Source organism: Mugil cephalus, chromosome 10 (assembly GCF_022458985.1).
Source record: "Mugil cephalus isolate CIBA_MC_2020 chromosome 10, CIBA_Mcephalus_1.1, whole genome shotgun sequence".
Lineage (NCBI taxonomy): Eukaryota > Metazoa > Chordata > Actinopteri > Mugiliformes > Mugilidae > Mugil > Mugil cephalus.
The window spans coordinates 12,118,383-12,134,063 of record NC_061779.1 but is presented as its reverse complement, the minus strand read 5'-3'; the positions used below and the strand labels follow the sequence as shown (position 1 = coordinate 12,134,063).

The following is a 15,681-nucleotide window of genomic DNA, read 5'->3' as shown; positions in this document are numbered from 1 at the left end:
GAGACAGGCTACAAGTGAAATTGTGAAGGCGCACTCAGCGTTTAAGTGACGCACAAGAGTAATAGAGACTTGCTACGAGTGAAAGGATGGAGAAACACACAAACGCTCACACATGGGAAAAACACTGGCGACGGTAGACTCTTTTCTCCTCGCCCCTGTCAACCTGTTATTCTGTCTGCTGATGCGAATGCGTCTTTTAATCAAATGAATGAGCGTGCGAGTAGCTCAACAGTTGAACCCTTGAATTTGAGCGATTTAGTGACTTCACACAGTTTTTCTTTTCACAGATGCACGAAAATACAAAGAGATGCGCACACAAACACGGAGGCCAATTACAATCTAGGCCATCTGTCTTGCTCGCCTCCCCAAGGCTTCCTATAGGAATTCATTAAGAAAACCGTTCTAGTCCACACCACGGCTTGCTATAGGTGATTACTTTAGCTACATAGGAATGCATACAGAAGCAAGTTAAGTCGAGTACTTTACACTAATGATGCAGGTCAGTCATGTATAAACAATGTGACAGATGGTTCCTCTCAGAGCCATGTTCATACATTTGAGGATTCCTTCTGTCATAAGAACCGAAGCGGCAGATTTGGCGTCCTCCACTGTAAGCTGAGCACATTAGATTGTGACGAATGTGTAAAGCAACAAGACTCGTGATTTACAACTGAAATGCTTTGTGTAATACCTACTGAGCATGACACCTCTTTTAGACAGCTTATTATGCAGCTGTAACCAGATTTACTTGCTCTGACTGATTTGGACAATCCTGTGTGCCTTGTGCCACATCTCTTTAATTTCACTCATCACTGCTGTCTCTTTCCTCAACCATTCGTACGACCACCTCCCATGGATTTCTCTGTTAGGTAGAACGCTCCAGCCTTACTTTCATTCACTGCTGCTGTTCACGTCTGCCTAAGCCCAGTATGTAAATGTTAATAGCTGCTAGGCAATAGCTTCCTGTATTCATGATATCAGTATATCTTTTCATTCACCCACTCTCTCAAAAGTGTCCGCCTTTCTGACACTTTTCTCTCTCCAGATGGATTTATCGATCTTGGCACTGGCCTACAGGTTCCCCAGTCAATTTTTCCAGGCACATTTCTTACTGTGATTGTACAAAAGCATCCATGCCGGGCTTGCTTCGGGCCTCCTGGAACCCTGCTAAGACACACTGTTTCTGGGATCAATCAGCTCAATGTGGTGTTGGGTTTACACCGGCAGGATAACAGCTTTCCTCATCGGTGTGAACATGCACAAACTGGGTCAAGGTTCATTACCAATCTGAAGACTAACACAAAGTTGTACAAGTATCTGAAAATGAAACTATTCAGCCATTCTGGCTTTGATTACACTCTACACACATTCATGCTTCCATCGCTTCTGAGGAAACCCTAATGACTCTACACTGACATTTATTTCTTCGAGACATAACACAACTGTAACTACTACTTACATTAAACTGAACCTTTACACATCACATAAATCCAGTCCTCATTCGAAAATTTAATGGCGTATGTTACAGGAACCTGCAACAGGCAGGTCCCCACAATGTGACGAAAGGCAAGTGGATATGTCTTTATTCCCAACTAATTCTGTGCTAATCAAAACCACACACATGCACACACATAAACAGCTACGCACCGCAAACACACACAAGTTAATACACATTTTGAGAGAGAAATGGAGCGAGAGACAGAAAAAGAGGTGGGGTGTGGGGTGCTCATGATCTGAGCACCACTCTATTTCCCACTGAAGCAGCAGAGAAGCCTCTTCCAGATAACCCAGCTACATCTTTCTCTCAGCCCATGACCACACTGTACGTAGTAACACTGGGTTTTTCACGGACATATGGTGCTTTTCAACAGCCTCATTCCCCTAGAGTTTCCCTGCGCTTCTGTCGATACAGAACACTTTGATTCATATTTTAAAATATGCACCGTGTTGCCACAACATCACAGGAACTCAAAATGAAGTATTTCCTATGCAGCCAAAGCTGCAATGATGAATCTTACTATTTTGTGTTATATTCTGTACATCTAAGGTTCTCAGAAAACTATTAGAAACAGTGAGGCTGGAGTGGATGACCTTCGTTACTTGCATCAGCATAAATATCTAATAGCACCATTTAAAATGCAAGATGTGTAACAAATTCACTATTTACAGATTAACGTCTTACCAGTATCATGGTATTTAAAAGTCAAACATGTCCATATCTTTTTGTTGCTTTTTTCTTCTTAAGATATCTTTGGTATAGACGCTGTTGGCTCAATGTGGAGAGGAACAGACAGGGCAGAAAAGCTGCAAAGTATAAGCAGACTAACTCATTAATTTTTGTCTGTTCATAACATTTGTTGACAAAAACAAGACGTACCATGAGGAACCAGGTATGTTCCTAATGGTGTGCCAACTGTCCTTAGACAGTTTAGTAATTATCCCACAGAACTCCACACTGGCAGAGTCTAAGCGTCTGTCATGGCATCAAAAAAGAATCTGCTTGCAGCGTTAATCCAAACTGCATTAACAGCGCAAATGGGAGAAATATCCGTGATCTTTAGTCACTTTAGTGCCACACTCCCATTTGGATGAGTCCTCTTTAATTTCCCCTTTCAGTTCATTATCACAACAAGTATCATATACAGTGGTGACAAAAAGCAGGTAAAAGACGGTAAAAGAAGCGTGAATATGCACACACACGAACATACACACTAACTGAGGCAAAGCATTATGTGAAGACTCTCCTGCCAATCTAAAGACCCATTATTGTAACATTTGGTGTTACATAAATTACCTTGAGCAAAACTCTAGAGCATCACCAGGTTCAATGTGGCAGCACAGACAGAACTCCTGTAACCATTGGAGGATGAGCACACACACACGCTTACATAACGACAACAGTTCACATATACACAGTTGCCTCAGAACCCTTCACTTTTTTGACACCTGGGCATAGTGTAGAGAGAGAGGAACACCTGTGATATTAAAGGTCCTGACAATTCCCTTTCAGGGAAAAGGTGTAAAACCAGTTCTGAAGCTTGGCGTATTTCCACAGCTCAGTCTTAATTGTTGGGTAGTAGCCCAAAATGGCAAAGGCAACTAGTAGTAGTAGAGTAGTTTTAGAAGCTACTCTGATAAGCGGCCAAACGTCTTCTCAAAACCTCTACAAGTCCAGTTGCCTTTTTTTAAAACGCCTTTTTGATTATCATGACCTGGATGACTGAGAACCTTCGCAGAAATATTGGGTGGTGGCCGATTCCTATATTGAAGCATGGTGGTGGTAGCATCATGCTATGCGAGTACTTCTCAGCTGCAGGGACAAAGAGACTGGTCAGAACTGAAAGAAGGATGAATATATCCAACTACAGTGAAGCTTTTGAAGAAAACTTGCTCAAATGTAGAGCAACATGAGAAAGGGGCAACAATTTATCTATAATTACAGCAGCGGTGAAAGACAGCAGCAGTATTGGCCATAGCAAACAGTAGGAAGAACATGGCTTCAGGACATGTCTCTGCTGAGGCTCTGACTTAAACTGCATAGAACATCTGTGGAGAGATGATGATAGTTTATAGATTATTTCCATTTAAGCTGATGGGGCTTGAGAGGATTGGCCAGGATATGCCAAAAATCAGATGTGCAAAGCATGTAGAGACTTAGAGACCTAGAGGGCTCACCGTTGCAATCGCTATGAAGTACTGAATTGCATTATTAGTATTTGAGTTGCTCTGAATTAAACATCATTAGAATGGCTGAGATTTGGTCAAAGTTTAGGCAATGAAAACTACTTGTTTAATTATTTCATAAACCCAATACAGAGTGAGACGGGACATAAGCACAATTCCTGGAGTAAGCAGTAAACACGTCACATGCCCGTTTACTTTCATAACCTCCATTTTATCACCTTTCTGTGTGAATGTCACACCTCCTCTGCATCGGTACAGAACACTGGCATTGGACATAAAGCATAATGATTAAATATGAATGCCACAGCACAGAGGACTGACCAACCTCACTCAACTTTCACTCAAGCCTGAATGTCTTTGTTTAAATAAACGTACCTGGTTGTAGAGAGCACACACGTGCAGGGCGGTGTTTCCAGATGCATTCTGGGCACTCATGTCAGCTCCATAGAACAGCAGATGTTCCAAGTGCTGCACGTGACCATAGCGACACGCCTGAAAGGATAGATTAACAAATTTTATCTTTTTGTAATAGTAACGCTTACAAAGTCAAAGGAAACAATCACAACATCTCCGAGCAAGGGATGTCCATTAGAAGGATTAACTTATCCTGTCCTATTCTAACTTATTCCTAATTATTGAGAAATAAGAATATATACGTTAATAAATGACTTGTTGGATTTTTATCCGGCATTTGCAACCAAAACAGCACATTGTGTTTTTGTGAGGTAAACAACCCGCACAATTGTTGGGCCAAATTAGAAGAAAAAGACTTCTCTTGCCATGGTCCAACAACTAAAAGCTTCCTTAAATACAACTGGACAATTGGTATCTTGAATGTTATTAAATACAACCGGTGTCTCATTTTTTTTTCTGCAAATCACCTGAATAGTTGTTGGAAAACCCAGTCATGGTTAAACTACTGCTGTAACCCATCTTCTGGCTACTTCCATCAGTCTCAAAAAGAACAGGAAATCTTGTTTGTATCGCCTGAGGGTAAATGTAAATCTGCGAAGTTATTCTGGCGAGAGTTGTGCCTCTTTCCCCGCTTCTTTGTTCCAAATAACTGGAGCAATAAACTTTTCATCTAATCTCTATCTTCCCTCGCTATTTCTCCCTCCTACCCAGTGGTTTTGTCCTCTGTCATTGACAGTGGAGCACACAACTCTCCCCAGCAATTGTTCTCTCAGTCCTGTGTTCGGTCTCGCTAAGAGTGTGTGACAGCAGTGAGACAGCGCACAAATGATGGTGGGATTGTTGTTGGTTATCAGCTTTTGCAGCTCTGCAGCGCATCCCATTGTATGCGATGTATAGCACAAGAATGCTAATGGTGGAAAGGACACAGGAAAGGGGCGAGGCGAGAAGGTGTTGAAAGGGGTAAAAATGTGTAGAGCTGAGGGATGATTGTATCTACTATGCAGTATCTTGATTTCAGAAACAAGGAACATGATCTGAATCAACAATCAACTCCTCCCATTTAAACCCTTAGCTGTATATATTGAGAGAGCACATATAAAATCTAAAACCACAGTCTTCTTTCATTATACTTCTTACAGTAACAGCGAAAATTGCACCTATGTATGCGCGACTCTTACTTTTTTCCAAGATTTGCTTATGACTGTGCAAAAGTCTCTTAATTGGGAAATCTTGTCACGCATTACCTGCTATGGCTTGTTAAACCGACGAAGCCAACCATTCACAAGAGGGCATCTGTTCATCACAGTTGTTATTCAATGCTTAGAAAATAATATAAGGTCTGTGTGGTGTGGGCAAATTTAATCCAAAAATAACAAACATGTGATGCTGCAAAAACAATTCAAATTGCACAGAAGTCAGAAGATGAATAAACATGTAACAGTCAGAAGCCATGAAAACAGCTTTGTTGAAAACAGACAATAATAGCTGTGCAGCTGACAGTGGTGTGTCATCAGAGAAGTGCTAAAGACAAAGAGTGAATGATGTCAGAAAACCTCTTTATGAATCAAAGTGTTCCAGTAATATTACAGGGGGCATCTTAGTCAAGATAATATCTTAGCTCCCAGCAGGTGAAGTAACTCTACAGAGAAGTTGTTGCTGGACAGTCATCTGCGATGAAGCTGTCACGGTGTGAATAGCGCTCAATCAACTACTGAAATTAAAACTTCGATGAATGCCACAAAATCTTTTAAATGTCTCGTGCATATCAATTGTTGAAGTGACTGACTTCTTGCATGGAGCCTATTGTCTTTCCAGCACAGAATGTTTGAACCTAAAATTATGTGATTTTCCATTGAATTGGGATGTTCAGTGCAACAATTACTACACGTACACAATAGCTGACGGGTTTTCTTTATGAATTGTGCCTTGATCCAGGATACACAGCTCAATGTGGCTCAGTTCAGCTAATCAGGAACATTCATTTTACTGATACCTACCTCACAATGATAATAATAATAATAATGATGATGATAATAAAAGCAAGACCTTTACAGGGACTGATGTTGACCAAATACCTGAGATAAAGAGTAAGTCGGAGAGTATGCGAATAATAAAAGGTTGGTGCAGGTGGCAAAGGTGGCAAATATCAACATGGTGAAGGTTGATGAACTGAGTTGGCTTTAAAAATATTTCAAAAGGTTTGCATTTCAATAGACAGCATTTGAGTATTTAGTCAGGATTTGCTTGTTTGCCCTACAGCAAAATGTTGGCATTCAGCATTTCTTTTGCACTCTTTCATATTCAGTGAATTAATTGGTTTGGTTCAACTTACGGGACAACATCCTTCAGATCTCATGTGTCTTTCTGTCACTACTTAAAAACAAGCTACAAAGTCATGACACAAACTACACATCCCTCATGTTCACAGAGCAGGGCATGCCTGTACTCTTCCGTTTACTCTTCACAAATCAAGAACATACATTGCTTGCAATCTCCAAACCTCAGTTTGTGTCAAGCAAGGGTTTAAGCAAGGTTACGTTAATAGAGAGCGACATGAAATTAATCGGGTTTTCAAACACAGAGAGCAGCAGCTGAACCAGACGCAATGTCTCTTTGTTAAATGTAACAATGTGTCAGCATCTCAGTCTAGGGTGACCACAATTTGGACATGTCTGACAATAACAGAGAATATTAGGGTGAATCACTTCTGAAGCACACTGCTTCTTAATTACGAGAAGCAAGAAAATAAGCGAGAAGTGTTATTGTGTTTTCGTACAGTTCATCGACCATTTATGAAACCGCGTTAATGACGTTTGGTCTTTTGTGATATCCAGAAGAGTTACATACGCTTAAGGGATAAAGTAATTTAGTCTGCATTTAATTACTCGCCGGTGTGTCATTCTATCTCCTCCCACAAATGAAATTGCCACACTCAGGACACGTCCACATTAAGGTGGTTAAATTAATGAAAGCATATTTTTCTCTTCAGCATTTATGTGCCAAATTAAGTCAATATATAGTATAATACTTGCTACTCAGGAATGTATACTATGCCTCTGTCATTCAGCTGCTGCGTCAAAATCCCCAAGTCAACACATCACATCATGGCACAAGATGTTATTTAAATGTTCATACTGAGCTTGAAAAATGAAGCACCAAAGATTACTTTTTAAAAGCTATTTGTCTGTGTTATCGGCTGGACTGAAAAGACAACAACAACAAAAAAAACTGAATGACAAAACCAATAACAGCTTCAGATGGAAGAAAGGACAGACACAGAATGAGAGTCTCTTCATGAAGTGCAACATATAATATGAAATAACACATTCATTTCTTCAAACTTCAAGACGACTGGACCAAACAACACAAACCAAGGGGAAACACGCACAGACTTCTTAAGTCTTTCTCCTCAGTGATATATAAATAAGTATTCATATCCTAGTTAAACCACACATTCTGCAGAGCTTTATTCTTTCTAACTTTTGCCCTAACAGAAACTTTGCAGATTCGCCTCAGATTCTGTATGAATGCATTTCCTGCTCGTAAAAGTCTTTGTTCGACACTGTGCACGGAGAACCAGACATCTGTCTGTGGCCCTTTTCATGTGAGGAGCAGAGGTCAACCCCACAAATGTCTCCTGGAAGGACTGTGACCCACTGTCACCATATTTCAACAATACTGCATTAAATGTTGGATAGGAAGGTGAAAATGAGAGTTGTGCTGCAGTGGTAGACCAAACCTCTGCTGTACTGATCCCATGCTCTTTTGATGTTATACCTAATTTAATACTTTAATTACTTTTGTTAAATAGATCATTTCATCTAAAACACATGTATGACAGTGATCACACATTGGGATATATCACTACTGGTTTCACCAGTACTTTATAATTTATTTGAGAGATTACAGTGAAAACTGGTTTAAAAGTTCAGTGGATTAGAAAATTGCTTCCTTCTCAGTCAGGACATGGCAAACCCCACCTTCTCCACAAGAGGTTCAACCATGTCAAAAGAAACATTTAAAATCAGTTCAGCTTCAGTGAAGCACTAAAAATCAGACATTAGTGTCTGCATTTCATAACCATCCATATTTTTTATGATATGACATGCACAGACGTGGTGTGTAGGCCTGAGGTTAGAGCTGGGTTTAGAAAAAGGGGTCGGGGTTACACGTTCATTATGTCAGCGGGTGTCCACTGTGTGTTACCTGGTGTATCTCCTGCCAGCCGTTCTCATCCACGCAGCCGACCTGTGCGTGATCATGCAGCAGCAGCTCGCAGCAGTAGGGGTCTCCTCCGACCATTGAACTGTGGTAGAGAGGAGTCAGCCCCCTGCTGTCTTTATAGTCAGGAGATGCTCCCAAATCTAACAGCGTCTAGTGGGCGAAATATCAAACTTGAGGGTTTAGACATGATAAATGCTGTGCCACAAAAAAATTCAGAAACCCCAACACGGCAGCGCTAGTGGTGGTTGCGAAGACGTCACTGCATCTCGGTAATTAGGACGTCTTAATTGAAATTGTGCTTTTATGGACTTACTGGAAACATTCAACCTAGTGCAAGCTTTAATAGATTTACTACACCAGAAGAAGCAACAGCTTACGTATGCTGCACAGCCCAGGGACATTGAAAATTTTGATAATAACAATGTCGTAATTGAAAGGAAATTACCCATTTCAACAGTTCCGGCTCAACGGGGGAATCAATTACATGACTCATATAAACCTTTTCATTTAGGTTTACAAGCCTCCTCAAACCAGACGCACGCAAGGCCATTCGCTGGTTATGCTGGCCTATTCAATGAGGGCATGTTAAGCGCACATATTTAATAGTTGCTCAAGCACCCTCTGTACTCAATTGCTTAATCACCTGCTGCCAGAGGTTGCCTGCCTGTGATTGCTCCTTTTCCAGAGGGAAAGTTTGCAAGGAGGCAGTTGGACAGTCAAAAATGAAAAAGAGGAGTCGGCTTGTGCCTGTGTGTGCGTATGTTTTACTCACTATAAGTGCTGTATGGTTCTTGCTGCGCACGGCCTTGTGCAGGGCAGTAATGCCATCTTTTGTCCTGAAGTCCAGATGTGCCCCTCCACTTTTCAAAACCTTGATGAGCTCTGCACATCCTTCTAGTTGTGCTGCCAGAGTTAGAGGACATTCTGTAAAAGCCAGGGATGAGAAAACAAACAATATTAAATATTTACGTACTCTCCACTTATTGTGCATTGTTCTCAAAAATCGACCATTCAGCACTGGAAGCCCAGCGCAGTTTTACGTTTACAGTGACTCTACATCTGGAAAAGTGCCTTGTTTGGTTATTGCCATCATTCAGTCAGCCTAAGTGGCTGCTTCCTGTTGGTGTTAAACCAACTTATTCCCATGTTCCCTTCGATTCACAGCTCATCTGCCAGACTACAGGTCACCCAGCAGGGAAATCTCTTTTATGGCCGGACAAACATTTGCATATACATGAGGAGATTAGCAAAGAGAGTAATCCAGCTTTACCCCGCATGCAGAAGGCTTATTTCAGAAAATCCATACATGGTCATTTAGGGTGAAGTTGAGGGAACGAGAAAGTACCAGAGAAAAGACAAATCAAGGTTGGAAAAAGGCAGGAATAAGCAGATAGATATGGGATATTTCTTAGCAGGGACTTGCTCACCGCCCGTGTCTGGATCATGGAAGTTGGGGTCCAGGCCTTTTTCCAGGAACCTTGAGACCTTTTCGATGTTCCTCTGCTGCACGTACTCCATAAACTTCTTCAGGTTTGCCTAATGGAGGGAGAGAAGGGAACGGCGTGAAGGGGGAGTAGAGGAAGAGACAGCTGTGATTGGGCGATGTTGGGCTCATGTGGATGAGGATGTTTAATAATGCAGTTCAGAGATGAAAGCTAAAGTAGATGCCCTCTCCTTCTGTGTTTGAAGGTTTTATTTCTGGTCTGTCATAGCAAGCAAATGGACCATGTGCAGAAGACATACAAGCTATTATAACACAGCTCAAAGGGAAGATGGGAAAAGATCAGTAAAGTAACAGGAATGAAGACCTTCTTCACTGGAATGAAGAAAATAAAATCAAATGTAACGGTTATAACAGTGAAGTGTGGCTTAGAGCAACACTTGAACACCACTGTGTCTAACAAATAAATACACAAACCTGCATATACCCACACAATACCATACCCAACCTAGAAAACCCCATAAGCAAACACAAATAATCTTAATTTCCTTCATGCATTACGATTAAAAATATTCATCACCTTTACTAAAGCAGGCTTAAGCCTGTAGAGTATAAAGTGATAAATGAAGCTGTGAGCAACTCACCAGCCCTTAGACTCTACAACAGAAATAGTCTGAAGACTCAGTCTTGTATTGAGAATCTGAGAAACAACTGCACAGCCAAAATGAAGCTAATGAATATATATATGCACGAGACCTGCAGAAGACTGCATGGAATTATTAATATAACTGCACTACATTTTGATAGTGCACATAAAATCCCAGTGAACATGGACGACAGCTAAATAACACAATATCTGTGGGGTCCCAAATGGGATTCACCAAGAACTTTCATTACTCCGACATTCTCTCAAGGTTCCTCATTACATAACATCCACACGTGCAAAAGCCTGCAGACACACATAGACACATTGCAATTTAACACAACTTAATGAAGGCTGGCTGCATTACTTACAAGCATGTTCACTCACGTGCAGGAACGAGAACAGAATGCAGAAGCAGCAGTTCGACACTCACCATGTGCAGCATCGTATACTGAATATCCCTCGTCCCGAAAACTCTACAACACCTTCCGGATTTCACATCACACACCCCCTTTCTCTTCACACCAAGTCATCTGCAGCTCGCTTGCCTCTACAAGCCTGCTTCTGTTCACACACACACACAAGCCGCGCTGACAGGCTGCGAGGAGCTGCTGCCGACCGCTGCTCTCACCATCTCCAAGTCAAACTGAGTGAGAGGAATTCACTTCGGCTTTTTCCTTTTTTTTTTTTTTTTTCTCACAGGTTCTGTGAGGCAGTTGTTATGGTGATGGGATACAAAGAAGGCTCTGCCAGCCAATGTACACATGAGTGGGAAGAGCACTGAGGTTGTGTCTGTGTGTGTGTGTGTGTGTGTGTGTGTGTGTGTGTGTCCATGAGTGCGTTTGTGTGTCCTGCATAATACCTAGGATAATGCCTTGAAGAGGCTCGGGGATGATTTGCCAGTGAGCAGCTGGATCTGATGTGTGTTTTATTGCCTGTTGAACAGAGGACTGATAAAAAAGCTTTGTAATGATATATTTGCTTTGGTGAGGCTCTTAATATACTCTTATTTTTCTAACCTCCAAACCCTGCACCCTCACGGCCGTAGACCTGGAGGAAACACTCTCAGTTGAATTATTGCCTCAGTAAAGACTTTCAAAATGAGTTCACGCCTTTTGTATAAAAATACACTTTAATGAATAATTACAACAGTTTTTTTTTATTTACAACTCAAATTTTAAAAACACCTCCACGAATGCCCTGACATGATCTTTTGGCGATATAAAAATCCTTCAGACTTGAATCTCTGCACTCCTTTGGAGGCTTCTTCTTTATATACAGCAATTCTTTTTAACTCTTCCCGAGTTAAAAACCTTCCTCGTTTTCAGAGAAAAGCTTTCACTGGGTACAAAGGGATCAGTGTCGATCATTTCATTTCAACCGTCTGTGCACTGATTGCATATTACTTTCAGAAGCAATCACTTAATAGTAGACGGGTCTATCTTTTGCATTTTCATTTGCATTTATCATGCAACCACATGCCAGTGCCTGGCAAAGACTGGCAACTAGGATGAACTCTTCTTCCGCAGTAGCTGCCCAGTCTATCTGCAATTCATTCCATCATTTACCAAGTGTCATTCATATATGAATGTGGTTACCCTTTCTCATTGGCTGCCATTCATTCATACAGTCGATTAGTCATTGCAGGGTGGATGTGGTACTCTTTCCATTTTAGAATAATATAATGACAGGTTGCATCGCCTGAATAAGTAAGAAGCCACATTATGCACACGGAAGAAGTTGAAAATAAAATCGCTGACATAAAAATCCTACAGTGTCAGCAGAAAAGATAAAAAAAAGCATTAAGAATTAAGAAGTAGATGATTGGGACATGGAAGGTAAATCATACAGTTGCGGTACATGAAATCATCCTATTACACAGGAAAATGTACTGACTGTAGCAAAAATAATAAAAATTAAATGTAAAAACAAAAACAAACTAACATAAAAAAAACTATTATAGTTTTATTATAGTATATGTATGAGTATACATATGACTGAGCTCAATGTTGGGGAAGGGGTTGTGTACATGTACTTCTAGAACAATTATTGCTTAGGGGAAGTCTCTGAATGTACAAAAGTTGCCTTTAAAATAGTAATGAACATTATTTTATTACCAGTCTTATTTGCCAGTTTGGTTTTGTTGTTCATGGGCTAGTGGTAATTAACAAGCAGACTAAACAAACAGACTAAATAGATAACCTTGATCATGTATTTGTAAGACCACAACACACGACTTCACTGGTAAAGGGCCCTCTCACATGACATCACAACAAAGTCGGTCACCATGAAGCAAAGGCATCCCAAGCACACCTGAACACATGAAAGAATGACATGAAATAAAATGACAGATGTGCGGTGAGCTGCTCCGCCACACAGTATGGGGTAAAAGCTGCAGGCATTTTGGATTCTCATCCATCAACCAATTCCATCAGAGCATTGGTGACTCCCAAATCCATTCTGCAGTATGAAAACAACCCCAAACACACACTACCAGTCAAAAGTTTGAATGAATTGAGTGAGAAGATGTGCCCAAACTTTTGACTAGTAGTGTACGTCCAGTGTCTTAAAGAACTATCTGTCTATCTTCAGAAACCAAAATAACAAGGAGTCCTGAAACTCCCCGAGGCAAATGTGTGAGCCCTGCCACCCCCGGATCTCAACACCAAGGAGAGCTTGATCCAAGGACAAAAGCAACTGTGGTGGGCTAAATCAAAAATCCTCCAAGATGCTTTAAAAACCCGAAATAAACTGGAATATTGAGTTTAACTAGGGAAACTGCTGCCTATATAAAGCCAAGGTCACCAAATATTAAAATGGAAAACTCTATTCTGTAGGATTTAGTGGCATATTACGGCTTCCAGATAGCAATAGTGTACCTACCGTGTCTTGTTTGGTTTGGCCGAACTGGGCTACAGCAGAAATGTGGTTTAAGGGCCTGATCTAAGATAACTCATATTTCAAAGGAAATATGTGCTTTTAGTCATTCTGTACACATTTGTGAACAATGAGAGGACAGCTCTCTCTTCAACGGCCTATAGATAAACATTGCAGTGACGACTTGTCTGCCACATTTCTCACAACATGTAGCATCTTTAAAAACTTGGTCCTACAATGCCATACCTCACACCTGAATTGCTCCTTGGATCTCACACTTCCTCCTAAGTGCGAAGTGCTTTGTTTCCATCTCATTTACTCTGTCACAATTTATCAGTTTAAGGCAAAACAGCTAAAGAGTAAAAGTCTGTATAATATCTCATGGATATTCCAGCTTACAGGATTCACCTTTACGCATTATTAGACAGACCCCAAATCTCAAAGAATACAACGCTTTGCAGATCCAGATTTAATCATCAGCAGAGATTGTCCTGAAGTTTTACTAAACATTTAACTGGTGGCCTATGAATTTTAGGTCATACACTACAGCCAAAAGGATGAACAACCCCTGCAGTGCTAGATGAACAATAAAAAGGGACAGAGAAAGGAAGAAATGAAAGAAAATGTCTCATCTCGGTGCAGCAGAACAAGAAACAGCAGCGATAATCAACTCCTAGAATCTATGGCAATACACCAACCTAGAAACTAGCCTGCAGAGCCTGATTCTTGGGACAAGGTGTCCTCATCCGCTCTGCATATGATTAAAATGACTTTAACTGCACCAATTGCTTTATACTGTTTGGATAATAATGTTAACTATATAACTATTTAGCTATTGAGCTGTGAAGAGGGGAGGAGGTTTGCTTAAATTCACCCTAGGAAGTGGTAAAACACTATTTATCCAACAGTCAGGGTTTCCTGGGAACCTCCAGGATACTGGGGCCCAGCTTCACTGCACTGACAAGCAACTGACTGGTGGGAATTACCCCTGATTAATTAAGGATTGTGAATATTGAATGCATTTGTGTCACATGTGGATATTGGACTTATTGCACGGCCACCAATCAAAGAAAAAGAGGCTAAAAGTTTTTTTTTTTTTTAGTTCAGTTCCCTGAGGACGTTCTGGTCTCTTCCACCTTAGTGGGGATTATCTGTGACTACCTGATAAAAGCTCGGAGAGGAGGCCAGAAATTACAGCGACATCTCCGATTCCCCTTTGCAGCTTTTCTCTCTTGGTTTCATGCCTCCTTTCATAAAGTGGTTTGCCATGGGTTCACAAATGCCCTGTTCAATAGCTCATGTGTATTCATGTGTGGCGTGATCCCACACAGAGCTCAGGAACGAGGAACAAATATCACGCCATATATAGGATGCACCTATGTGTGTCAGACACTTCCATTGCCCCATATTTACACTCATTACCACATGGCTGCATAGCCCCTGGTCCCTCACAGCTGGCCTGCAGTTCACTTTGCCATGGATGAGTAGTAATTACAATGCTCACAAACGTGACGCCTATTCAGGAGGATCATATACTGTGCTCGTATGAACTGACCCATAAAATGCACACATGCTCTAAAAAGTCACGACTGCGTAGGCAATAAACACGGTGAGGCAGTGCAATGGGTCATGAGGATGCTCTGGGGTGGTCTGACATCAAGACAGGAGCACAGTTGGGACAGAACCTGAAGCACACATGGGCGTCGTGCTCTACCCCGTCAAGTCTTGATGTCAGTGCCAGAAACATTATTGAACATCTATATGGGAGATACACTTAAATGTAGTCCATTAGAGTCCATTAGAAGAAGTTCTCACCTCCTGCACTCTGTAATGAAATTTGCTATTCCATAGGGTAACCACAAAGGAGATGTTTAAACCTGCCTCTGATCGTATTGTGGTAAAAACACAACTGACTCATGCTTTGTGCTTCCAAGTCATCAGGTACAATGCACCTACTCAGTGGGAAGCTGTCATTTTTATTCAGTTTGATGTGGAAAATATTCATGACAGTGACTGATGGTCTGATGAATGTGATTCAACAGTGTCACTGAGATTCGTGGATGAGCAAAACAGCTGCGGCTGTTGTGATTAATTTGATTCAATTAATTACACTTTGGAGGGAGTAAAATACATAAAAGCAAAAGCATTGGCTCGCTATGTTTTGTGAAATGAAAAATAGGCATTTTTTACTACGTATTGTAGCATTGTCAAACATTAAAATGGACAACTGCCTTTTCTTGTGTGCAGTCACATCGGCAAACACAAACATCCTTATCTGGCACAGAGTGTTCCTGATTGTCTGTCTATCTGGTCTTTGTTGACAGTCACTTATATAAAGGCTGGAGCAAGAGCAGGCAGGCCTTGACCCTCGTCTCCTCGATGCTTTGGACAAAGGCCG

At 41.1% G+C, this 15,681-nt stretch overlaps 1 protein-coding gene across 10 annotated transcripts in view; it reads right to left on the bottom strand.

Moving 5' to 3' along the window:
• shank3a (SH3 and multiple ankyrin repeat domains 3a) overlaps nucleotides 1-15,681 on the bottom strand; it is a 131,439-nt gene that overhangs the window by 70,328 nt on the left and 45,430 nt on the right. For all 10 annotated transcript variants that reach the window (XR_007113519.1, XR_007113518.1, XR_007113520.1 and 7 more), the window contains 4 exons: nucleotides 9,750-9,858; nucleotides 9,095-9,246; nucleotides 8,305-8,472; nucleotides 4,060-4,176 (listed from right to left, as the gene is read on the bottom strand). Coding sequence is in view for 7 of the 10 variants with exons in the window: in XM_047595644.1 (XP_047451600.1) it covers nucleotides 4,060-4,176; nucleotides 8,305-8,472; nucleotides 9,095-9,246; nucleotides 9,750-9,858 (546 nt within the window). In the remaining 3 variants the exon portion in view is untranslated. The remainder of the gene's footprint in view (nucleotides 1-4,059; nucleotides 4,177-8,304; nucleotides 8,473-9,094; nucleotides 9,247-9,749; nucleotides 9,859-15,681) is intronic.